This window comes from Heterocephalus glaber, unplaced genomic scaffold (assembly GCF_053883595.1).
Source record: "Heterocephalus glaber isolate CG9 unplaced genomic scaffold, H.glaber_assembly_v1.0 deba00001553, whole genome shotgun sequence".
Classification (NCBI taxonomy): Eukaryota; Metazoa; Chordata; class Mammalia; order Rodentia; family Bathyergidae; genus Heterocephalus; species Heterocephalus glaber.
The window spans coordinates 11,534,460-11,560,193 of record NW_028258344.1 but is presented as its reverse complement, the minus strand read 5'-3'; the positions used below and the strand labels follow the sequence as shown (position 1 = coordinate 11,560,193).

General features: G+C 37.0%; 1 protein-coding gene and 1 non-coding gene across 2 annotated transcripts; one reads left to right on the top strand and one right to left on the bottom strand.

Moving 5' to 3' along the window:
* Positions 1-12,646: 12,646 nt before the first annotated feature.
* On the top strand, positions 12,647-22,187 carry Tcf24 (transcription factor 24). Its single transcript, XM_087190421.1, has 3 exons — positions 12,647-13,520; positions 13,978-14,390; positions 19,722-22,187. Exons 2-3 carry the CDS (start codon positions 14,001-14,003, stop codon positions 19,833-19,835), a joined length of 504 nt encoding a protein of 167 aa, XP_087046547.1. The 5' UTR covers positions 12,647-13,520; positions 13,978-14,000; the 3' UTR covers positions 19,836-22,187.
* Positions 19,269-19,375, bottom strand: LOC147824139 (U6 spliceosomal RNA). The gene has a single exon (XR_015442779.1). It is a non-coding gene; the product is annotated as a U6 spliceosomal RNA (small nuclear RNA).
* Positions 22,188-25,734: the final 3,547 nt, after the last annotated feature.

Genomic DNA, 25,734 nt, shown 5'->3' with positions numbered 1-25,734 from the left:
CTAAATCTTGGAAGCAACCTATATGTCCACTGACAGATGAATGGCTAAAGAAAATGTGTTATTTATATACAATGGAGTACTATTCTGCCATAAAGAAGGATAGATTGAAGTTATTTGTAGGAAAATGGATGTACCTTGTTAAGTAAAATAAATCAGACACACAAACTTAAATATCCCATGGTTTTTCTTATATGAGAAACCTAAAGAATAAATAAAGAGCAAAGTAAAATATAGGGAAGAGGACCAAGATATGGAGAAGAGAGGAGCAGATATAAAAAGAATCAAGATGTGTTATGTACATAGATCAACTCCCCACAATGCATATTATCATTGTGTACTGCAAACATGTGTTAATAAAGGTTTTTAAAATGTACTACAGCCCCATCTGACTTGTACTCTGTGACCTGTCCCTCCTGTTATGCACATATCACCAAATCTGAATATACAAATTATAATATGCCTAAGGATGTGTTACAAAGGGCACCTCAACCTCACTTGCCTAACTAGTCAACTGAATGTAACTAAGTGTAATGTGTGATCACTGTCTTTATCATATTGGGACTATCCCAGAAATAACTCTTCACAAATTTTGCTCTCCAACACACTGAAATGAGCCTCTTCTTTCTAAAACTTGTGAGACAGGAGGCATTTCTTTTCTATTTATCTTCCCGCTGGCTAGCTGTGATGGGTGGAACTAGATCCAGGGTAAGATGTCAGTATTTTACATTTTTTCTGTATGACACCAAAGATACTAAAGCATCTTAGTAGATTTCAAAATTTCTTTCAGATTAGAGATTAAAGTTTTTAATTTCTCCAGTGAAATTTGACAAAATAATTATAATATGTCCAAAGTTTATAATTCTTAAAAACTAGTCATTTAATTTTCCCAAATTGTGTTAATCTCTTTATAATCTAGTCTGAAATTCAACTAATTAATAAAAACAAATTCTAGAGTCACATAGATACACTAACAACAAAGTATCTGAAAAGGAAATTAGGGAAATGATTCCATTTGCAACAGTATCAAAAATAATAAAATATTCAGGAATAAACTTAATTAGGAAAGTGAGATACTTGTACTCTGAAACTATAAAATAGTGATAGAAGGAATTAAACACAAATGAAAAGGCATTCCATTTCCATGAATTAGAAGACTGAATATTGTTAAAATAGTCATATGACCTACTTATCAAAATCTCAATAACATTTTTTACAGAAAATTTTAAAAATCTAAATTCATATGAAACCACAAAAGACCACCAGTAGCCAAGTCAATCTTAAGAAAGAGGAAAGCTGGAGATATCACATTTACTGATTTCAAAATATTTATTATAGTTATAATAATCAAAACAGTATGAAACGCTCATAAGACAGACATAGAGAGCACTGGAGAATAGAGAATTCAGAAATAATTCACATGTATACAGTCAAATGATTTTGAAACATGTGCCAAGAATACACAATAGAGAAGGGATTGGCTCTTCAACAAATGGAGTTGGAAAAACTATGTGTCCACACGTGAAATAAATGAAATTAAATCCTTAAACCATATAAAAAATCAACTCAAATGGATAAAAGATGTAAACACCTGAAACTATAAAACTCCTAGAAGAAACCATAAAGACAAGCTCCATGACATTGATCTTGGCAATGATTTCATGGTTATGACACTAAAAATACAAGTAACAAAAATAAATAAGTGGCATCATATCAAACCAAAAAGCTTCTGCACAGCAAAGGAAACAAAGTGAAACTGATGGAATGGGAAAAAAATCTGCAAACCATATATCTGATAGAGGTTAATCTCCAAAATATAAGGAACTCCTACAATTCAACTCAATAGCAATGAACAAAAAATAAATAAACACTAATAACCTAATTAAAAAATGAATGAAGGACTTAAGTTGACATTTCTCCAATGAACACATAAAAATGGCCAAAAAATTATGGAAAAATGCTCAATATTACTATTTATCAAGAACATGCAAGTCTAAACTACAATGAGTTTCATCTCACACCTGTCAGGATGCCTATTATAAATAAAAGGGGTGGCGGGTGCACTGGAGATGTGCCACAGTGGTACAGTGTTTTATTAGCGTATGCAAGGATCTGGGTTAGCCCTCCAGGAATGAACACACGCGCGCACACACACACACACACACACACACACACAGAGTGTTGACAAGTACATAGAGAAAGTGGAATTTCTGCACACTGTTAATGGGAATGCAAAATGGTGCAGCCACTAAAGAAAACAGTATGGAGGTTCCTCAAAAAGTTAAAAATAGGCTGGGCCTGGTGGTGTACCCTTAATCCTAGATTCTCAGGAAGCTGAGATAAGAGGATCACAAATTAGAGGCAAGCCTGGACAATTTGGGGAGAACTTTATCAAAATTAAAAAATAAAAAGGTATGGGGATGTAGCTCAGTATCAGAGTGCTTGCCTAGCTTTCACAAGGCTCTGGGTTCAAGCCCCAGTATTCCCCCAAAAAAGGTAAAAATAGGACTATTGTATGATCCAGCAATCTCACTTTTAAAGTGTGCAAAAGAAGAGAAATCAGGATCTCAGATATTAGCCCCTATAGCCATTGCAGCACTATATCCATGGACAGATGAATGAATAAAGAAAATGGAGTATATACATAAAATGGAACATAGAACACTATTCAGCCTTTAAAAAAGAAAATTCTACAATATGCTACAATGTAGATGAATCATAAAGACATCTTTAGGCTAATGAGGGCAGTCACAAAAAGAAAATACTACATGATTCCACTTATATAAGGTATCTAAAATACTGTAGTCAAATTCATAGACTCAAAGAATGAAAATCTGGTTGCCAATGGCTGGAAGGGAGGAAATGTCGAGTTATTAATCAGGCATAAAGTTTCAGTCAAGCAAGATGAATAAGCGTTTGAGATCTGCTGTACAACATTATTCCTAAAGTCAACAATAAATAACATACTGAATGGACACTCAAAATGCTCATCAAGAGATTAGATCTCACGTTCAATGTTCTTGCCAGAACTTTAAAAAGCCATATAGAATGTTATATTACAGAAAATTCACCTCATATCTTGCTGTTGGTGCTATTATTATAAACATTAATAATTTAAAATGGGGCCTAGGAGATAAAGAAGAGGAAGCAAGAGAAGAAAAGAGAGCTGGCATTTACTGTGCTAAACATTTCAAATATTTATACATGTTATTGCATTTAGTCATTATAACTTTTGGGGCAGATAATTATATCCATTTTGTAGATGAAAAAGCTGAGTTTCAGAAAGATGAAGTAATTTGTCTAAGATCACAATGTTAGCAGAGCCACAATGCTAGCAGTTATCTGGAAGCAGATTTTACTGCTATTAACCACTCTCACACTGACTGGCAGAACTATGATATAAGAACAATAATGACTGCCTTACTTAGAAATTCACTTTAGTTTAGTGGGAATTTAGGAAAATATGCAGACATGGAACATTGTGATGTGTAAACAATATAAGTAAAAACAAACTAGAGACAGAATGGAAACAACTTCAAATTTAAAATAAGTATTCAAATAAGGTTATATGATTTACTGCACTGAAAAATTGACTCTAAGATCAATTAAATTAGACTAAAATTTAAAGTAAAGGATGAATAGCTGCAATAATTATCTGAGCCTTTCTCAAGAGTACTTATTCTCTTTTGGCCAGCTGTGGAACCCTTAATCCTTGCCCCTTGCACATTTGCGCTCCTCATCCAGATGGTACAGATTTGAACTTCTTGGGCTTAAAACCAATGACACCATGGATATATTTATGTAATATGCAATAATTTTATCCTTACGTATATGCCAGTAGCATGCTCCACGGTCTTTCACAAAGGCTCTTTCATTTCTACTGAAAGGAAAGGAAATGAACTGTTTCCTCCCCCTTTTTTGTATAACTTTTTTTTTTTTTTGGTACCAGGGATAGAACTCAGGACCTTGCACTTGTGAGGCAGGTGGCAGAATCACTGAGCTAAATCCCCAGCCCATAGAAAGGAAATGGATAAATTAAAATCTAGATGATATATTATATAATTTAAAAATCTACATTATTCCTTTCAGGTCTCTAGAAGAATAAAGATGAGACTTTGAAAGGTACCTCTGTACAACCAAGTACATTTTATGTGCATAGGAATTCTTGGCAAGACAGATTTTTAATTAATCTTTGAACATCCTAATCTTATGCCCATTTCATAAGAGTTGAAAATAAACTTTTCCGTATAGGACTTTTTTTTAAATAGAAAAGGCTGTGATATATTTTCTTGGATATGAATTTCATTATTGATTTTACTGTGGTTCATTTTAGCTTTATTTAATTCCACTTTATAAAACATAATTTTAGATACTCTATTGTTATCTGTCATATTTACAACTTAGTTATTAGTTTCAAAGCAGAATGCTTTTAATTCTTTGTATGCTACATGTAACTTTGAAACAATATATCACATAGTTTCTGTTTATTACCTATCAAGCCAAAGTTAGTCTTTGTCGAGGTGGCGATGTAGCTCAGTGGCACCACACCTGCCTGGCAAGTGCAAGGTCTTGAGTTCAATTCCCAGTACTGGAAAAAAAAAAAGAAGAAGACAAAATTAGTCTTTTTCTGTGACACACAGAGATACCTTATAAATGGAAATACATCTCCAGAAAACTCCCAAGAGATAACACTAAAATTATTAAAGATATGGGGCAGGTTCTTTGAAGTATTTATATAGTTTATCTGTTTTAAGGGGATGGGACATCCTTGCTGTCAGCAATATAGATAAAGAGAGGTCCTCTGTGTCCTACTTTTTTCTCTTCTTGATCCTTCTAGCACAGTAGAAAAAGAAGTTTATTGCTGGTCAGTTCAAACGGTCATAAAGTTGCAGTGGGAGGGGCGGTTCAGGAAGAATTGTGAGTTACAAACTAGACACATTCACTGAAGTAGGACAGCGCAGGTAACTTAGAAAAATCCCAGAAGACACAGGTAAAGGTCATCCCCTGAATGATCAGGGATCATTAAAGGAGCGAGACCCTAGTTGATGATGGGGGCAGTAAGGGGGAGACAACTGCAATCGGGATTATTGGTTGCACAAAGAAAGAGGACCCCAGAGAACTAGATGGGCTCCTTTCACCACTTCTCTAAACTAAAGATTCTTAACCTGTTGTTTCTCAAGGAGACATCAGACTTTCAAAGAAGTTTATGGTCCAAAAAAATAATCTAAGAATCAATATTCTAAACTTTAAGTCCATCCATAATTTAGCTCCATATGAATCAGTTCTAAATCTCCTGTTGAGAAGAAAACTGCCTTGGTTTTTAAAAGATGATACTGCTTCCATATAAAGGGAATAACTTCATTCATTCTAAAACAGATGCCTACCATATACCAGGAAACATAATATAAAAATTCCAGCAAAACAATCCTAATCTCAAAAATCTTGCAATAAGTTATGTGAGAAGTTAAATGTGATACAATTACTGTATAACGTGATAAATAATGTGGGCATTATAAACCAGACTCCTAACATAGACTATAAATATTTCATCTAACTTAATATTTCACTTCTAATCAATACAATAATTGCTTGATTGATATTTTCAATCATATCATAATAGTCATTACAATATATTGAAAGGTAGTATCATATTTCATTGACAAGATAATCAAAGTCAATGGACAAACTTTGGAATAGTTTTCCTATTCCCAGAACTGATTGCTGAAAGTCAGATGGGTCTGTCATGAGACCCTCTCTGCAGAGTCCACTCCAGAAATGGTGACTCAGCATCTCTGGCAGAGCCCACCTTAAGAAAGCCTGTGAACAACACTGCTATACTATCTACTCTTATTTCACATAGAGCAGCTTAGGCTTGCAGGGATACATGCTTAGGGTTTGCTATAATTTACAGAGAAGAGAAGGAATCCTAGTTTTGGTCTAGCTTCATCTCTATTTCACAATAAAATGGGAATTAGGGGAGAATTTGCTTTATTGCTTATGTATATTGTCATTACCCTAAAAACCACAGCCCATTTGTCCATAGTACCCTGACATTTTCGTAAAGATTTAAATAAGGGGCATCAATTCCATAACAATGTTCATGAGACTTTTCTTTGCCAAGCATTTTGAAAAGTCTTGCTAGTATATCAAGGTGGAAAATAAAACAACAAAAATATACACAGCCTCAGAAAACTAAGTTGGTGAATTTCATACATTGCCACATACACTAAGATCAGTAGTGAGCTGTGCCACATAACCTAATCTAAAGCACACATCACTAGGAGTGTACTGATGAAACAACAAATAAATCACTCTACCCTCATTTGCCTAATTAAATATGGCACTAAATCTACTTTAAGTATAAACTACTACACACTACCAGGTAAGCTGCCCTACACAAAGCCAGCAGAAAAGAGGGCCTGTGAGAAGAGGACAGAGGAACATCCTGCTTCTGCCACAGTCAACGAGGCTGATCATGTTCAGTTCTGAGTTTCCAGTTTCACCCTGTGAAGAAAATAGTAAATCAGTGTTTTCTTTTAAATGATTATTATTTCCTCCAGCAACATTTTTACTCCAGTTATGCCAAAATATTATTTTGGTGTCTCAAAAGATTAAAGTCTTATTAGATAGGACTACCACGTATGTCTCTCTTTAATAAGAGGCAACCAAACACATTATAGAATTTCATCAAGCTCTTGATATATATTTTAAGGGTGTGCCTATTGCTAACATTTTAGTAATTTAATATGAAGCTAAGAGATAATAAATCTAGAAGGTCAGAAAACTGATTAAAACAAAGTACCCAGGCTAGGCGTGTGGCTCCGTGCCTTAGGGCTTGCCTGGCATGCACAAGGACCTGGGTTCAGTCCCACCACTGCAAAATAAAAAATTTTAGTTTCTGAAAAACTGATTAAAGCATCCCTTCTCTTCGTTCCCCTTAATTACTTTAAGGGAGAGAATGAGTTAGCATCAGCATATATGTTCCCTATAGTCTATATTTAACATTGAAGATGAAGAAGCCTGCAAAGAGGTAAAAATAATTTACATTGCACCTTCCCATGAGCTAAAAGTATGGACTCCATACTCCTTTAGGGGTCTATACACTAAAAGCTGTGCCTATATTCTATGTAGAGCATAGTAAAGCAACATCTGTCCAAAGACAGGGGAATGTTTTCCACTTCTTTAATAAATGCATACAGTCTGTGCTAATGTATATTTACACAAGCCAGTTTTCCCTACAGGGAGGAAAAGTCAGACTCATTGACGTTGTTTCTGACCCTCAAACTGAACTTGATGCTATCAATGTACATTTTAATTAAAGATTAGGGCAAAACTATTTCTTACTTAAAGGCTGATTCTGAACAAATGCCTTTACCCTTAAATTAAAAATAACACATGGTATTAAACAAACAAAAAAGATATATTATTGATTCTTTCTGTGTTTCTCATAGTAAATACTTTTGACAGATGTTTCTTTTTTCAAACATGTTAGCAAGTGCTTGAGCCTTAATAATTTAAAAATAGATATTAAATACATTTATATATTATATATAAGATCCACTGAGAATACTGTATCGCATTGTACAATGAAAAAGACAAATTTTTACTTGAATACTTAACTATCTTTCAAGCCTAAGCAATGTTGACAGAGTCAATCTATCTCTTTTGTTAATGTAAAAATAATTTTCTAGCTGAGTTAGAATGTTCTTGGTTTCAGATACCTTTAAGGAATGTGACTCTCTGGGACACATTAACTTACAGGAAATATTCACTATATATTATTTAGCTATTTCTGAAATAGCTAGTATGTCTTGCATAAAAGCATTAGGTTTCTTTAAATTAAAAACTGAACTCTAATAGTTAAAATAACTTGCCTTCACTATTGTAAAGGTTGTGTTTGAACAGTTGTAACAACAGACTGATGTACCCCAAAAAGAATTTTTAAAACTCAGATAATAATTTTAGTCAAAAAAACTATAGGATGTTCTTGTATAAACTCACTTGCAAAGCTCAAAATTTCTTTAATTTTGCTTTGCTAAAATCAACCCTAGGCTAATATTAGATGCAAAATAAACTTATGTGTATCAGTAATATACGTGAAACATTTTGATTTGCATTTCTCAAAGAACTCCCTTGAAATTAGGATTCTCATCTGAAAAAACAACAATAGTGATAAGCAACATAAAGCTTTTTTTTAGTTAGAAGGGACTAAATTTTTGTGACATTTAGTATCTTACTCTAGTTAATGGCTTACTCTGTGAGCAAGTTATTATATAAGACTTAATTCAAAAGAACCATATTAGTTATTTTCCATTTTAAAATACCTATATTTTGCAAGTTGAATCATTACCCAAACAAAATTTTTTAAAACACTGAAACTCTCTGAGAAAATACTGTCAGCCCCATTTCACAGATGGGAAAATGAGGCTTGGATAAACACATTCAAAGGAACTCAGTCATTGATTTCAATGGCCAAATTCTCAACTACTTCACTAAGGGATCTTAAACATGTTCTCAGATACAGGGAGAAGGTACAGTCAATAAGGGAAATAGGTGAGGAGGTGACTAAAGTGAACTGGAAAGCACATGACCACCTAAAGGTAACTGTAGCTATTCAGCTCTAGAATAGTGTGGGCAGGTTAGACATGTCAAACTTGAGAAATCAGAGAGGCTGGCTAATTAAGATATCTAGGCTGTGAAATCATCTGATTTTAAAATATTGGCTCACACTTGTATTTTAAAAACAACATATAGTAGAATTGATTAAAAAGAAAAAAATACCCTAGTGATACTGACTAGGAATTGGAGCAATTGGAACTCTCATGCACTACTGATGGGAATCCAAAAATATGATAGCCACTTTGGGCAATAGTTTGACATATTCTTACAAAGTTAAACATAAACTTACTACATAAAGGAGTCTCATTCCTAGTTATTTTCCCAAGTGAAATTAAAAACTATACTCACGAAAACCTGTAGCTGAATGTTTATAGTGACTCATTTGTAATGACCAAAAACTGAAGACAACCCAAAGGTATCTCAACTGCGAAATGGAACAGAATGCTATTCAGCAAAGAAAAGGAATGCCCCCCCCGATATACTTAACATGAATGGGTCTCAAAAGCATTATGATAAGTGAAAGAAGCCAGACTCAAAATGCTACATACTATATATTTCTTTTTGTGTGACATTCTGACAAAAGCAAAACCATAGAGACAGAAAACAGATCAGTAGTTGCCAGGAACTAGGGGTGGGCCAAAGAGTGGACTACAAAGAATCAGTACAAGCGAATTTGGAGGATGATGGAAATGTTCTATATCTTTATTGTAGTGGTGTTACGGTTCTGCATATGTTTATCTAAACTCTAAACTATACACTCAAAAGAGTAAGTTTAGCTATGCAAAGTATATCATAAACAATGAGGGAAATAGTTGAAAGATGAGAAAAAGCACCAATCTACTCTTTTATATGCACATAAAAAATATAAAATGTTTCATATAAAACAATGTTTTAATTCATTTATATGTGATATTTATATTATATTTTGTATTATAAAAGACAATCTTAAGTTAACATTACAACTTGACTTATTTAGGAAAAATGACTTAAGAATAACTCTAAGATCAAAACCTCACTCAGTGAAATAAAATCTAGCACACTCTAAAGCCGTATTTTTTGGAAAATTAGAGAATAAAAACTCCAAAGAAAGATACAACATGAAGTAATATTTGGACTGCTAAAATTATTTGAAGTATGCATTTAAATAGGTGCAAAAATAGATAATAGATACAAAAATGATTTTGCAAATTATAAAATACAAAGTTTAAATAGTGTGACAACAAGCATAAGTGTTAGGGTAAATCTGCTCTGTTTAAAAACTCACAGCCACTCAAAAGCCATGTGACTTTGGACAAGTTACCTAATCCCTCTGAGCTTTATTTTTTCTACTGTAAAATGGAAAAGCCTCAGAGTTTTTGTAAAGACAAATGAAAAAACACCTCCAAACCAGTTAGCACATATAAACTGCCAAATAAGTGACACATTTTACTAATTATGCAATAATGGAAATTTCAGGATTATCATATTTTGAATTGAACTCCAAATACTGAATCAGAACTAGAACTATTTAGAATAAAATCATCAATGCACAGCAAAGAAAACCATTAACAGAATAAAGAGACAACCTACAGAATGGGAAAAACATTTTTGCCAGCTACTCAGGCAAAGTACTAATATCTAAAATATATAAAGAACTTTAAAAAATGAGACCCCAGCTGGGGATTTAGCTCAGTGGTTCTGCTGCCTGACTTGTAAGTGTAAGGACCCAAGTTCGATCCCCAGTAGCAAAAAAAAAAAAAAAAAAAAAAATTAGACCCCCCTCAAATTTAAAGACCCAATTTAAAAACAAATAGACATTTCTCAGATGAAGAAACACAGCCAATATATACATGAAAAAATGTTCAACATCGCTGGCCATTTGAGAAATGAAAATTAAAACAATACTGAGATTTTATCTGACTCCAGAAACAATGGCCACCATCAACAAATCAACCAATAACAAATGCTGGCAAGACTGTGGGGAGAAAGGAATTCTTCTCAATTGTTAGTGGGACTATAAACTGATACAGCCACTACGGAAATCAGTATGGCAATTCCTCAAAAAAATAAAAATAGAAATTCCATTTGACCCAGTTATTCCCCTTTTAGGTATTTTCCCAATATCACAGTGATGTATGCATACCCAAGTCTACAGTAGTGCAATTCCTAATACTTAAATCTTGGAAACAGCCTATATGCCCATCAACAGATGAATGGATTAAAAATCCACTCATAAAATGGAGTACTACTCTACCATAAAAAAGACAAATTTAAGTCATTTGTAGGAAAATTAATGCAGCTTGAGACCATGATGTTAAGTGAAGTAACTCAGACACACAAGCTTAAATATTGCGTGTTTCTCTTATATGAAACACTCAATATGTATATAAAGTATGAAATAAAAGACAGATAATAGGAAAAAGAAAAAGAAAAAAAAAGATATTGTAATCCAGTATGGACAGTGTATCTAAGTGTACCTTGAATTAATACACTTGTCTTCCATATTTTATGTTTTTGGCCTATTAGTATGGTTTTCAATGTGTAAATATGATAATGAAATTTATAAGGTCATATATGACAAATAAATGAATCTGATGCTGGGAAAATAAAAGGGGAATGGCAAAAGAAGGGGGAAGAAGGGAACTGAAATGTGTTATGTACCTGTACCAATCCACTATACTGAATGCAATCATTATGTACTGCAAACATGTACTAATAAAAATTTAAAAAAATTATCAGAGGCTTCAAGAAGCTGCTTAGAGTGACAGAAGTTAGGCTAAGGGGGTGGCACACAGTGGTTGATATTGTTAGCATCTGTCCTTTCATTTTCACCTAACTGTTGGGCAGTACAGCCACGGTCTAGCCATGGCGGGTAGCAAAGAGCCTTGTTTGCTGTAGTTTTTGGCAGTGAGGGGCCTTGTTTGCTTCATTTTAAAAGCAGTTAAAAACCGGGCTTCTCTCTTCCTCTAAATACAGGACTCTCTTTTTGAGGGAATCTGAAAGCTTACTAACAACAAAATGATGTACATGAACCTCACCTTCTCCACAACCCAAACTAAATGTGGAAAACGACTATATGCAGCCTCACATGATCTGATTTTTAAAATAGAACTAGGCAACGACATCTTCTGGGTGTTTGTGGCTTTATGGTATCTCAATATATAAGTTCTCTAAATTTATTTGACCTGCTTCTTTTTAGAATCTGAAATTTTGCTTTCCACGTGTGAATTCAAGGATCTATCTTATTACTCACTGTGTAACGTTTACTGGGAAAATAAAGATGTGTTTTCTTATTCGATAGAAGTCCTTTTTGAATCAATTGACTTCAGTTCTGCTTCTGAAATGTAAATCTAATTACAAGTATTGGATGAGAACTGAGATGAAAGCCTGATGATTGCTCTGATTCACTAATATATCTAATGTGTGCACTGGTACATACACTTATAACAAGTGCTTACAGTCTACTGCTTGGTAATATCAATTTGGAAAGTTAGAAGGCTGTTGGAAAGTACTTAAGAACATACACATGGGCAGTTTCCTCACTGACTTTTCTTACCCTGGTTTTGGGAACTGACCTCAGGGTCTCTCCTGTGCTAGGCAAGTGCAGTACTACAAAACTACACCCCTAGCCCTTAACTGTAAATTTTGAGACAGGGTGTCCCTAAATTGCCCAGGCTTGCCTGGAACTTGTGATCCTCCTGCCTCAGCCTTCCAAGAAGCTAGGATTACAGGCGTCCCACAAAGCGCTCAGCTTTAAGTGATAATTCGAATTTGAAATTCTGTTTTGATTCCAAAGAGAACATAATGTCCCGTTTTGTTTTGTTTTAATTGTAGACATCGTTCTGAGTATGTCCTAATTATGTTGCTAGAAAGTATTGTGAGTCCATTCAAACTTCACCCACGAAAGCCACGGGTCCAGAACGCAGCAGCCACGGAGGGTTGGCCGCGCCTGGCGGAACGCGTCCCTAGACGGCTCCGAACCGGTGTCCGGGCGCAGCGCCCGCGTGTAAAGCGCCTTTGGGGTACGGTCCCTCCTCACTCCGTTGCAAACGACACTCCCACAGGCGCACAGCCAGGAAAGAACCTTATGTCTGAATAACGAAACGAAAAAATGACGCCCGGTGTGTGTCGGGGGGGACCGCCGGCCTGGGTCTGCGTCCAGGGACCGGCTGTCGCGACTCCAGGGCGTTTGCTGGGGCGGGGGAGGCAAGCGGAGGAGCCTTGGAGGTCTCCGAGCGCCTCCCTAAACAGCTCACGGAGCACTAAAGAGAAGGGACGGCGCTGTAAGTAAGCAGGTCAGCAGGACGCGTTTACCTTGTGGTGGAATAAAAGGCTAGCGCTTCGATTGTGGCACACTTTTTCCTCACAGAAAGTTAAATGCCACGCTGAAGCAAACGGCAGCGTTCCCGCCTCAGCCGGGCGTCGCTGGAAGGGTCCTGGAATCAGACTGGGCCCTAGCGGCAGGACCACGGCGAGGAGAGGTGACTCTCAAGGCCTCGGCCTCGAGTTCACAGACAACCCGGCATACCGAGCCCATAGATGCCCCGGGGGCCTGTGGGGCCGTTCTCCGAGTCCCGCCTCAGGGTGAGCGGTGCACCGCGCGGGAGTCGGGGCAGAGGAAGCCTGGCCTGGCCCCGCCCCGCCGGACGGTTTGATTAATGACTCTACTTCTGCGGAGGGGGGTGGCTCTGCACCGCAGCCGCCCTCAGTTTAACCCCCGGACTGAGAACTGACCTGCGCCCGACGTGCCTTCGAGGGCCAGGACACTCACGCGTGGACCCTGGGGCGCCCGCATAAAAGGCGAGACCCAGCCCGGGCAGGAAGCAGCCTTCGGTGACCCGCACGACCCTGGCCACGAAGACCCGGCTCGACGCCCCTTGCCCACGCGCACAGCGCAGCAGATCACCACCGCTGCTCTAAGAAAGGTGAGAATCCTGAACCCGACCCGCGCCGCGCGGCTCCCGGGTCGGAGAGGCAGCGGCTGTCGAGCTCCCAGGGAGGCCAAGGTCCCCAGGGCGGCCCGTTCCACCTCGCCTGGGGTCCGCGGGAATGTACGCTACTCTTTCCCCGCGGGCCTGGCGGGAAAACATTCCCAACCCCCAAACAGGTGCCGAGCCGGGGCTGTGCACCCGAGAGCTGCCTTCCGTGGCCGGGTGGCCCTTGCGCCTAATTTATTCGTGCAAACTCCACTGCGCCCCAGCTCATCCCGAGGAGCCCAGGAACTCTCAGGCCGGACCGCTACCCTCAGACCCCAGGAGGCAAAACACGCCCCAGGGGAAACGGACGCGGGTCCGTTGGGCGGCGCGAACGCCAGGGGTGGGCTGTGCCCCTCGGGTTCAGCCGGGCCGCGCCGGCCCTCACCGCGCCTTTGGTCCTTTGCAGCGTGCGCAGTTCTGGACGCCACCATGGACCGCGGCCGCGGGGCAAGCAGCCCGCCGAGCGCCAGCGCAGAGCCGGCGCTCCCGGCCTCCAGCATCCGCGACCCGAGCCCAGGGCGCACTGGGTCAGGGCCGGCGGGCCCCGCGGTCGGAGCGCGTTCCGGGAGCGGGCGGCCGGCTGCGGCGAACGCGGCGCGGGAGCGCAGCCGAGTGCAGACTCTGCGGCACGCCTTCCTGGAGTTGCAGCGCACCCTGCCATCTGTGCCGCCGGACACCAAGCTGTCCAAGCTGGATGTGCTGCTGCTGGCCACCACCTACATCGCGCATCTTACCCGCAGCCTGCAAGACGACTCCGAGGCGCCGGCAGACCCTAGTCTGGGCGCTTTGCGTGGTGATGGCTACCTGCACCCGGTCAAGGTAGGCAGGCAGGGTGCACAGTGGGGCTGGAACACATTGACCCTGTCTGTCACTCCCTGGCAGGCGCCGCTGACCTCTCACCCCTACCCGAGGGTGAAGGGGAACAGACCAGAAAAGTGACTTAGTGGTAAACCCCTCGCTACCCTAGACTGCTGCTTCAAGTACAGTGGTGGAGGATGTGATTAAAGCCTGAGTGGTTTATGTAGGGGGTCTCACCTGCTGCTTACAGGTTGGCAGCCTAAGGATTTTTGTGTATTTTAAGGCGAGAAGTAGGGGACTTGTTTGCACATCCTTATAATTTGTAGTATCTGAATTACATTTATGATCCTTTGAAAAATTTTAAGTGTTTTTAGCGTACATAATTAAGTTTCCATTGTATTCTTCATGGAATGTTTGAAAGGTTTTACAAATTAAATAGTCATGGAATTAGCTGCTCCTAAATAACCCTAAGAAAACACTGTCTAGAAGTTTTTGATAAAAATAGTAAGAACAAATAAGACCATTCTGCATCCTCAAGGAGTAAAATTTCAGTCGATTCAAACAAAGGTTAAATATTATGGACTAGACAGCCAGTAAGAACATTAGAAAAACTGTCATTTATGTCCTTTTCATAATAGATTAGCATGTTGAATGAATTGATTAAATACTGCACTCATATTCTGAAATGTACAAAGTTAGCCAAAGAATCCATGTTGCATAATTTTTATATAGAGGTAGAACGGTCATTTAATATGGTATATATAGCTATGATATATTACCAATGTTGAAGTAGTCTCTGCATCATCCTTTTCTCCTAGATTTGATTGTTTTGAAACCTTCCATTGATCTGGCTTTCTTTTCAAAATATGATCTTCTCTGTATTTGCTAAACCTAAATTTTCAAATTTTTGGTTTCACTCTTCTGAAGTATTTTAACACACACAAATACAAAATCAGGACTTAGCCTTAAGTATATCAGTGTCCAATAAATTATTGGATGATCACTGTTGAAATATGATAAAGCACACTCTAATATTAACTGAACTTACAGCTGGGTGAAGGTTACCAAAATTTGTTTAGCAAATATAATCAACATAATGATAGACTTAAGCCTTTTCAAATATTACATATAAAAAAAGAAATATCATTACTTATAATTATGATAGACCTCCATCCTGTAAAAACTTGTTTTAAAGGACTTTGTATTAGTGTGCATCAGATTGCTATTCAAATATACCACTAATGTAAGTTTCTTTTGACTTGACATTTGCCATATACTCTAAGTTCTTCACATTAAATAGATTTTTATACAAAAAGCATATGTTAAATGCCTCCTTTGTGTGAGATATAATTCAGAATAAGAAATCAAGTTTTCACCTTGGTTTCAATGTTTTCTTTAAATGAATAATGTTAGAAGCATCAATATTAGAATGTAACAATAAGCATAGTAAGCTTTTTTGTATTTGATTCATATACCAAATATTTTGTAGTTATACTATTTTAAGCAAAATTAAATCTCATTTGTCCTCTGAGTCAATTCTTTTGATTTTTAAAGACAACTCTGAACTGCCTGTAACTCCAACACTCTGGGAAGCTGATCCAGGAGAATCCCAAATTTGAGCCCAGCCTTGGTAACCTTGTGAGAAGACTCTATCTCAAAAAAAATTTTTAAAGGTTATGAATGTAGCTCAGTGGGAAGGTCCTAGGTTCAACCCCCAGTACCACAAAACAAAACAAAAAGATAATTCTGGAAGTAATGATAGAAAGCCAGATTATTTCTTTAAAAGGAAATTGATGGTCAATAAGATATTCTAAAATAAAACATCTGAGTTCCTACTATGTATAAAGCACTATTTGAGGACAATGATTACAATTATGAGTTAAGAGTAAGTACCTTCCCTAAATGAACATACTACAGAGATGAAACAAAAATACTGTTTAAGCAACAGTATAATATTGTAAGGTAAAAATGTTACATTTGCCCTAAAAGAGCTATAACTCTGGGAAATGAAGGTTCAAAGGAAAGAGATTTTACATACATAATTAAAACTCCTATTAACACATTATTTTACAGACACTGAAAAAATGTTTAATGCAAAAGGAATAAAAATAATCATTTTAAATTTTGATTAACAAAGGATTCATTGTAAACTGTTATAGCCCTTAGTAGGTGTTCTAAAATGACTTTATTTTCATAGTGCTATTAAGTCTTACTCTGATAACAAAGTTCTGTTAAATATTTCATTGCTGTGATTTTGAATCATCAGTACTTATTACCAATATTATTAGCATGTTAAAACTGTTGGAGACTTACATTAAGAGTATATCAAATGAGAGGCTGAGGATGTTGCTCAGTGGTTGACTTTATGCTTAGCATTTATGAGGCCAGTGTTATATCCCTAGCACCAAAAAAGAAACACACACACACACACACACACACACACACACACACACAAAAACTGCCTAAGAGACTGGGTTCCTGGGGCATGGCTTAACCTTATTTTTATACCTTTGGGGAACTAGTGATTTTGATCAGGACCAGTGGCCCAGAGGGCAGTGATTGTCCAGGAGAAAGTATATTTCAGAACTTGACGCTGGGAGAAAAGCACAGATGACTCTGTTAATTGCCACACCACTGAAGAATCATTCTGCATCATTTTTATAAATAATAATTTTTAAATTAAATGCAGGATTTTGTTATTTTTGGGTCATTTTACTCTCCCAGGAGTACATATTTAAGATCTTTAGTTCAAATTAACTTTGTGTGTTTGCTAGATTTTTCTCAGCTTAATGAAACTACATGGTTTTAAATATACCTTAGTAGAGAAAGGAAAGTTCAGTGTTGTGCTGATCTACACAATGCTAAACAATTGAAAATACAATTAAATCAGTCAGGTTTTTTTTTATCATCTTGGTTACATGTAATCTAACCAGTGTTTTATTTACATTTTCATTCCTGATGCTTAAAACTGTTTATGTCTCTATATTAAGTTGAATAAGATCATTACAGACCTTTTTGAAAATCAAGAACACAAAGTTCTTAAAAAGGAAAGTTTGATTATTTAATAAGTCCATAGAAAGTGAGGCATAAGTCCACATACACATTTTATGTTTGCTCATGAATTCCTTATTTCTATCAAGGATGTAACGACCAAATGCCTTCATTTGTCTCCAAACTTCGTTGAATAATTTAGAGCAATTTTCATTTCAACACAGTAGGACCTAGGTAGCATACATGAGAACCACCCGGGAAGCATTCAGTAATATTTTTATTTATATTTAGGTGTATGTATTTAATTCACATAATTCTCAAATTACATTTAATATTTGAGCAAGAAATTCTTATGCTTATAAAAATGAAGCAAGGGGCTGGGGATTTAGCTCAGTGGTGCTGCCACCTGCCTCACAAGCGTAAGGTCCTGAGTTTGATCCCCAGTACCCCCCCCCCAAAAAAAGAAGCAGGGTATAATGTTGAGAAACACTGGTTTATCACATCGCCAAAAATCGTGTACTTTGACATTGATAATTTCTCCCCTATACTATTCATCATACTATTAGTCTGTTCAGGCTGCCACAACAAAATACCACAGACTGGATGACTTAACGACAAAAATTTATATTCTCATAAAATGGAAACTAAGAAAATTTGAGATCAAAGTGCTTTCAGGCTTTGGTTCCTGGCAAGGGCCCTCTTCCTGGCTTGCAGATGGCCCACTTTTTGCCAGGTTCTCCCATCGCATCTCCCTGCTGGTGCATGCACACTAAGGAAGGGGGAGGAGGAGAGAGACGGAGTGAAAGGGAGGCAGGGACAGAGACCAATTCACCTGTCTTTCTCTTCCAAGTCCACCGATCTGGAATGGCCTAATCTAATTCTGATTACTTCCCAGTTAATCACTTTAGGGTCTAATACCTCAGGACATGCATTTTGGGAAAATACAGACATTTAGGCCCTAATACCATAACACTGGGATCTTTAGTAAAATATAAGACTTAGGGCTGGGAGGGCCGGGGATTTAGCTCAATGGTTTCGCTGCCTGCTGCGCAAGTGCAAGGACCCGAGTTCGATCCCAGGTACCAAAAAACAAAACAAAACAAAAAAGCCTTAGGGCTGGGAAAGTGGCTCAGTGGCACAGTGCCTGCCTGGCAAGCGCAAGGTCCTGAGTTCAATCTCTGATACCACACACACACACAAAAAACCCCACAAGACTTAAATCTGATCCAACAATGCCAGATCCTGACATAGCAGATGAGCCTCAGGCCAGTTTCTAAAAACACTTCAGTTTAGTAGCCTGTGCTAGGACAAAACCAGAGAATATTGTACATAAGAATGCACATTTGTGATTTTTAAAAAAGACTCAAATTAATCTGCAAAAATCGTAGCACAGTGTCAATCTTACTACTGTAGCAAGCACAGCACACAAGGTTTTTTTAATAGAGAGACTAGCAGTAAACTATTTTAAATTTCAAGTTACACAAATCTTATATTTTATGTGCATTTAAAATATGTGTTCTCAGCCAGAGTAATCTGAATTTAGGACTCTAAATAATCTGAGCTACGTGGCAGTAAAGTCACCTATCACACCTAGAGACATTAAAAGAAGATTGTTGTTGGATGCCACAGAACAAAACCTTTCCAGTTCTTATCACATACCTGCTTATTATTCTTTTTTGTTAGTTTTTAACTGACATATAAAAGTTATAAGTACTTACGGGGTAAAATGAGATATTTCACATGTATGTATTATATAATTTTCAAATCAAGGTAAGCCTGTTTATCTCTTCAAATATTTATCATTTCTTTATGGTGAAAACATTCAAAATCTTTTCTTCTGGCTTTTTTGAAATTTAAAGTATATTATTATCTATAATCACCGTACAGTGCAGGAGAACACCAGAATTTAAACACATGAAATGCTTCATGAGTTTGCATGTCATCTCTGCCCAGGGACCATGGCAATCTTCTCTGTATCATTTCAATTTTATATAACTTTATGTATAGTATATAATTGAGCCCTCTTTCTTTTTAGCTATATTTTACATTTAATTATGTTTTAGATTTAACAAAACATTGTGAATACATACATTTTTCTACACTTCAACTATATTTTCCATGACTTCTTCCAGTTCTTATTTATATGCACACATTTTTAATTATAACAAAGTCAATATATTGTTACTTTTATTGTTAGCATTAATGAACTTTTTCATGCTGTCCCTTAAAATTCCTAATTATAATTGTTACTAGTTATATGATATTGCAGTTTCATTGAGGTATTGGAATTTTTAATATTACAGGCATATGTTATGTATGTTATAGATAATTTTGGTTCTCATTTAAATATTCTTCTTTCAGAAATGGCCCATGCGCTCAAGATTATACATCGGTGCTACTGGTCAGTTTCTGAAGCATTCTGTCTCTGGAGAAAAAGCAAATCATGACAGCACTCCAACAGACTCACAGCTTTAGGCCGCCTCCTGATGGGAGCTGGTAGAAGTGGTGGTTATTGTTTTTATGCACTATGAAATAATTCTATATTTATTACATCAGACATTAAAAAACATCACTTCTGAAAGTTTATATTGTAATGTATAGTTAAATTGTTCAGATTTATCTGCCTGAAACATGAAATGAGTCTTGTATAAAACACACTGCTTATCTGTTCATTAGCTCACTGCTAATACAGTGCAAGAGAAACTATTAGAAAAAAGAAAAGACACAAAAGCAAACTATACACATGTACACACACATAATCTCCAGAGAATGCACACATTTTCTGTAGTGTATTATTAGAGATTTAAAAGCCAATATCTGTCAGTACAGTCTTTCTAGTATGTGTTTATAATATACCAGTGTTCCATTTTTGTGAAAACCAGTTGTCTTTAGTTGGTCTAAGAAGCCATTTCAGTTGGAAGATGCAAGATCATTTATTCAGTTCTTCTATCTATATATGTGTGAATAACTGTTGCAGTAACTTCTATAACAAGTTATTTTTCCTTCCTAGAAAACTCGGAGTATTACAAATAGTTTGCTCCCAAAGACATGGCATGTTGCCTTTCTAGAAGTTCAGCCAATATTAAGAGATGACGTACAAGCTTCCAGCTTGTTGGAGGTACTAGGAATATATACAGCCAGTATAAATAGTAGTCCAGGAGTCACTGGGCTGCAGGGTTTGTCAGCCTTCCTCCTGGTCACACCATATCCACCCCATCCTCCTTCAGGTTCTAAGCTAGATGAACAGATTTAGCTGTAACCACCTTGTAAAGACTGAAATTTGCATGACTATTTGGGTCCTTGAGTAAATTTCCTTGATCTTCTTCAGCCAGTGATGATGTCAGGCTCCTTTTTTCCATGTCAGCTGTTCACCAGGGCTACCTGTTTGGTCATTATGAAATGGGGGAAAATCCCGTCTAATTTTGAAATTCTGGCACTGATCTGCACTTTGAGGGTGTCTAAAGACCCCTCGGTTTTCCTGAAATACATTCAGAACTGAGCAGACACCCCTGAATCTTCACCAGTAGACCTCTCCCACTGTACTACACACCATTAAGTGCCCAGGAAGTAACAGTTGTGATTACACCACTGGTTTCAATTTTCAACAGGAGCCTGATGAAAAATCCTGTAAAATAGTAAAGCTTTGCCTTTGGCAATACTTTTAAATTTCTCTTCTTGTCTGGTTGCAAATGTTTTAGTGCCAAAGAAATGTTATTTCTGTCGTAGATGTTTTAAGCATTTTATTAAATTGCTAAATATGCTAACAGCTTTAGTAAATTGGAAGATCTTAGAGAAATTGCATATGGTCAGAGCCATGAATAAAAATGTTTATCAGGGAACACATGGAACCCCAAAACAATGGAGTACAGCAGAGATACCTGGAAAAATATCAACATCAATTACCTCTTTGCTGACTTAGATTCCCTTTTATCATTTCTTGCTTTTCTTTTCAATCCCTACTATACTTTCCAACATAAAGTTAATTTATTTTTCAACCCAGTTTTAAAGTTGTATTTTCTTTTCACCTCAGTTTTCTTCCAGCTTTTGGCAGGGAAATGAAGTAAAAGATCATTTGAAATCAAGAACTATCACTCAGTTGATTCAGAGTCCATGACCTTGTTTTGGCTCATCGCCAATAAATTGTAAGTTTTATTATTTTAGTGTAAATATTCTTAAAATGTGACCAATAAAAAGATTTCTACACATTAATATGTAACACAAACATGTATATTTAAGTATTTGTGAATATATTTATCTACTCGCTTAACATTAAAAGAAATAAAAATTACAATAAGATTTAGATTCAGCCATTCACTATTATGTTATCGGCATAAGAGGTGCTGAACAGAGTTTATTTTAAGGAATGAAATAAAAACTTCTTTGAAGTTACCTCAAATAGGCCTATAAACATTAAATTTGATGTAGGAATTTCAGAAAAAAAATGATTTTCTTCTTAATAATGCTGATCTATTAGTTTGGCACCAGGTTTTACAGCATTTAATTGGGGGAGAGGGTGAAAGTTGCTTTTGTTGAATTAATAGACTTTCCTGAATCATTCTGTTAGTAGAGCTTTGCCATTGATGATACTACTTTTTATTTCTACTTGTCCAGTTACAAATGTTTTAGTGTCAATGAAGCATATTTCTGTCATAGATTTTCATAACATTTTATTAAATTGCTGAATATGCTAACAGCTGTTAGTACTTTAAAAGATTGACGAGAAGTTCCAGTTTTCACAGAAAGGTTCAAAGAGCATGCTGTTATAATTAATGATGCATGATCAACATAAAGGGTACTGTTAAAATAAAGCACTAATTTAAAAATTAATTTAGTCTGTTAAATCTACGTTTGTCTCTAGATATTTAATCAACACTAATGGTATGTTTGAAAATCAATCTAGAGGATAGATACCTACATAGTGTTAACTTCTTCACCAAGCTTCCTTACTAGAGTATATGTTAGTATTGGAGAGGGGATATGCCTGTATTTGGACACAGTATTACCCAACAATCTGCAGGGAAAAGCTTCAGTTAAACTTCTTTCAGTTCATCCCAGTGATATGACTCATTTAAAATTCTTTTATAATAAATTTGGGGGCTAGAGAAATGCCTTATTTAGAGGCATAACTAGTTCTAGCACTTTTAAATATTTTTTTCTGATTATGAAAATATGTGTAGTACAGTTTATTATATGCCAGTTATGCATCAAAAATACATTAAAATGCATATATACACTTGTTTTAAAAATTTAAACTTAACAAGGGGCCAGGGATTTAGCTCAGTAGAGCCGCCACCTGCCTTGCAAGTGCAAGGTCCTGAGTACAATCCCTGGTACCAAAAAAAAAAAAAAATTTAAGCTTAACAAAAAAAGAAAAATGTGGAAACTAAAAGTCCTGTTGAGGTGAATGTTTGGAATGAAGTAAAAGGTGAGAATTATCAATTCCACATTACAGTACTTGGTAATGAAGAATGGTTTTGCATCTTTATAAGACTTTCTTTAAACCAAGTTTTTCCAATCTGTAGAGTTATAGACAATCTAAACAGTGACTTTCTTCTCTATTCATAGAGTCTTTATTTAAACTTAGAAGAAATTGTGCAAAAAAAAAGGAAAATATGCTGATTCACCCTACTGAAATGTATAGTAATTACTTTTGTTGAAATTGCTTCTTAGGTTAAGTTATTCGTTAATTTCTCTTTGTCTCAAAGGGCCTTATTTTATATTCATGAAAGCAGCCAACCACTTACTTTCAATTAAAGAGAATATTCAGGCTCTAATAAGTTCTTTTTTAGCGGATAGAGCAAGGTGATTTTACATATATCTTCCAGCACATTATTTAATCTTTTTTCTTTAGGCTTCAGTGTATCACGGTGTGATTCTGAGAAAATAATCCCATACAGACAAAAATCTCTGCAGTGGCCACACCAAATCTATGCATAAATTGTATCTATCATAGTGATAAGACAAATTGCCTGTTAGCTCTATGTAAAATTGTATTTCTGCTCTCCTTAGCTGGCAAGGAGAAGAAATTATAAATCAAACAGACTGCTTCTAATCCAAATTTATATATTAGATATTTTAAGAGTGGCTTAATATAAATGTGCATCTTTTCTATCTGCATTATACATTAATCATATATTTTATTTGAAAAGCTGTGACCTTTGACTCTTAGCAATGACAGATGTTGCTTCAATTTGGTGACAAATTTATGTTTGGTTAGTTGTTTTTAAATCACTGCTGGAGGATTTCCAGCGATTTCCCAGGTGACTTATTTATAACTATCATGTACTATTGCTGTCTTTCTCCAAGATGGACACTCGAATTGTTTGTTTGTTTTTTTTCTTTTCCTTTTTTTGGTACCAGTGATTGAACTCGGGTCCTTGCGCTTGCAAAGCAGGTGGCGAAACCACTGAGCTAAATCCCCAGCCCTGTTATTTTTTTTCTTATAACTGAAAAGATACCCAAGAGCTATGATTCCAAATTTTAAATGGAGTATTCAGGAGAAATATTATAAAATTATATACCTCAAAATTAGTATGTACAGTAGACCCTCAAGTTACGACCGACCTGACATTTGAACAACTTGGGTTAATAAGGTTAATGGAAGATTCATCTGCCTCTTGTTATCTATAGCGTGTACCCAGGTAAACATCCAGATCTCAGTTGTATTGACTTACAACCAACTTGAGCTAGGACCAGCCCTCAGGAACAGATCAAGTTCACAAGTCAAGTGTCCACTGTACTTTTATTACAACTGGTAGCTGGTGGCCTTATATATTTGACTGTTGTACTGAAAAATAAATGTCCTTTAAATTCTGTAGATTTGCTTCCTGTGGACTATAAGCACAATACAGATGGAACTGCAGGTCAGCTGGGAATGAGGGACATTAATATTTTGCCTAACTATATAAACCTTGGAAGGGTTTCCCTTCCTATGTTTACACAATTCTTAGTTTCAACTTATAAGAGAAACCAATTCAGTGAAATATACCTCAGTCACTAAAACACTTTCATTATAAATTAGACCACAGTATTTAGCTGTCAGAAGTTTTCAAATTACAAACTGGAGAATAATCTTAATTATCAGCTTAAAGATTATGTCAGTAGTCATTTCCTGTGCACATGGATGCTACTCAAGAAACTCACCCATTCCTGCCCTCTCGGGACCAGAAAGTATGTCCAGGGAGTGAACTTTCACCACTTCTCTCCATTTTTATGGCCATTGGAAACTGGGGGCTGTTTCAAACTATGTGACCTCCGAATAGCAATTGATTTTAAAATGTTTGTCTTCAAATAAATTCTCTAATCACATGATTAAAAATTTGAAATGTGTGGTATTTTAAGCCGTGTGTGTGTGTGTGTGTGTGTGTGTGTGTGTGTGTGTGTGTGTGTGTTACTGGGGGATGAACCCAGGCCTTTTAGGGTAAGCTACATCACATTCCTTTTTTGTTTTTATTTTCAGACAGGGTCTTTCTAAGTCACTAACTTGCCCGGACTGGGCTTGAATTTATGATCATCTTGCCTCAGCCTCCCAGAGTGCTGGGATTACAGGCGTGGACCACCATGCCCAGTTTAATAATTCTTCGTGCAGATAGGTATATCATGTGGATCAAAAAATTTTAAATTATATTTAAAAAGAAAAAACAAGCCTGAGCAATGTTGTTCCTACTCTGTGTGGCACATTTGCACCACTTTCTACTGTAAGCCTCTATACCAGATCCATCTTGAAACGGAGACTACAGCCGAGTAAAAACAGGTTTGTAATGGCTGGACAAGGGGAGCTGAGAGAAGAGGGCGGGGAAGCTACTGAAAGACCCTTCTTTCAGAAAGAGAAGGCCAGTTCTACCAGAGTCCATTCAGGTTATAGGTGTGACTATATTCTATGAGTACACACCAGAAAGTACCCCAAAGAGGAACACATGACCACAGGACCAGACCAAAAGAAGAATCTAAACCTCCTAATGCTGGCTGTGTTCTTCAGTCTGATAGGCCCCGAGAGCTGCCTCACCTAGTGACAAGTGCTCCTAGTTTCCTCTCCAACCCAGACACTCAGTGGCTAGCAGATAGTGGCAATGGAAGTGGCTTAACCTAACACACAAAACCTCCTTCATCTTAAATAATGACTTAGTCTCTCTGCTTCCCCCCAAGCTGGTCTCTCTGCTTCCTTCGAGGCTATGCCAGCCTGATCCAGACCTGTAGCCACAGAGGATGCTCTGTTTGCTTCTCAGAGAAACTCTTCCCTCACTGAAAAGAAACAGCTTCCTGCAGGAGGAACAGAGAGTATCCTTCAGTGGCTCGGGACTGTTACTGAAGATCCAGGTTTAACCAAAGTTGAGGAAAGGAAGGAGGGGTAGGCAAGATAGAGAAAAGAAGAAAC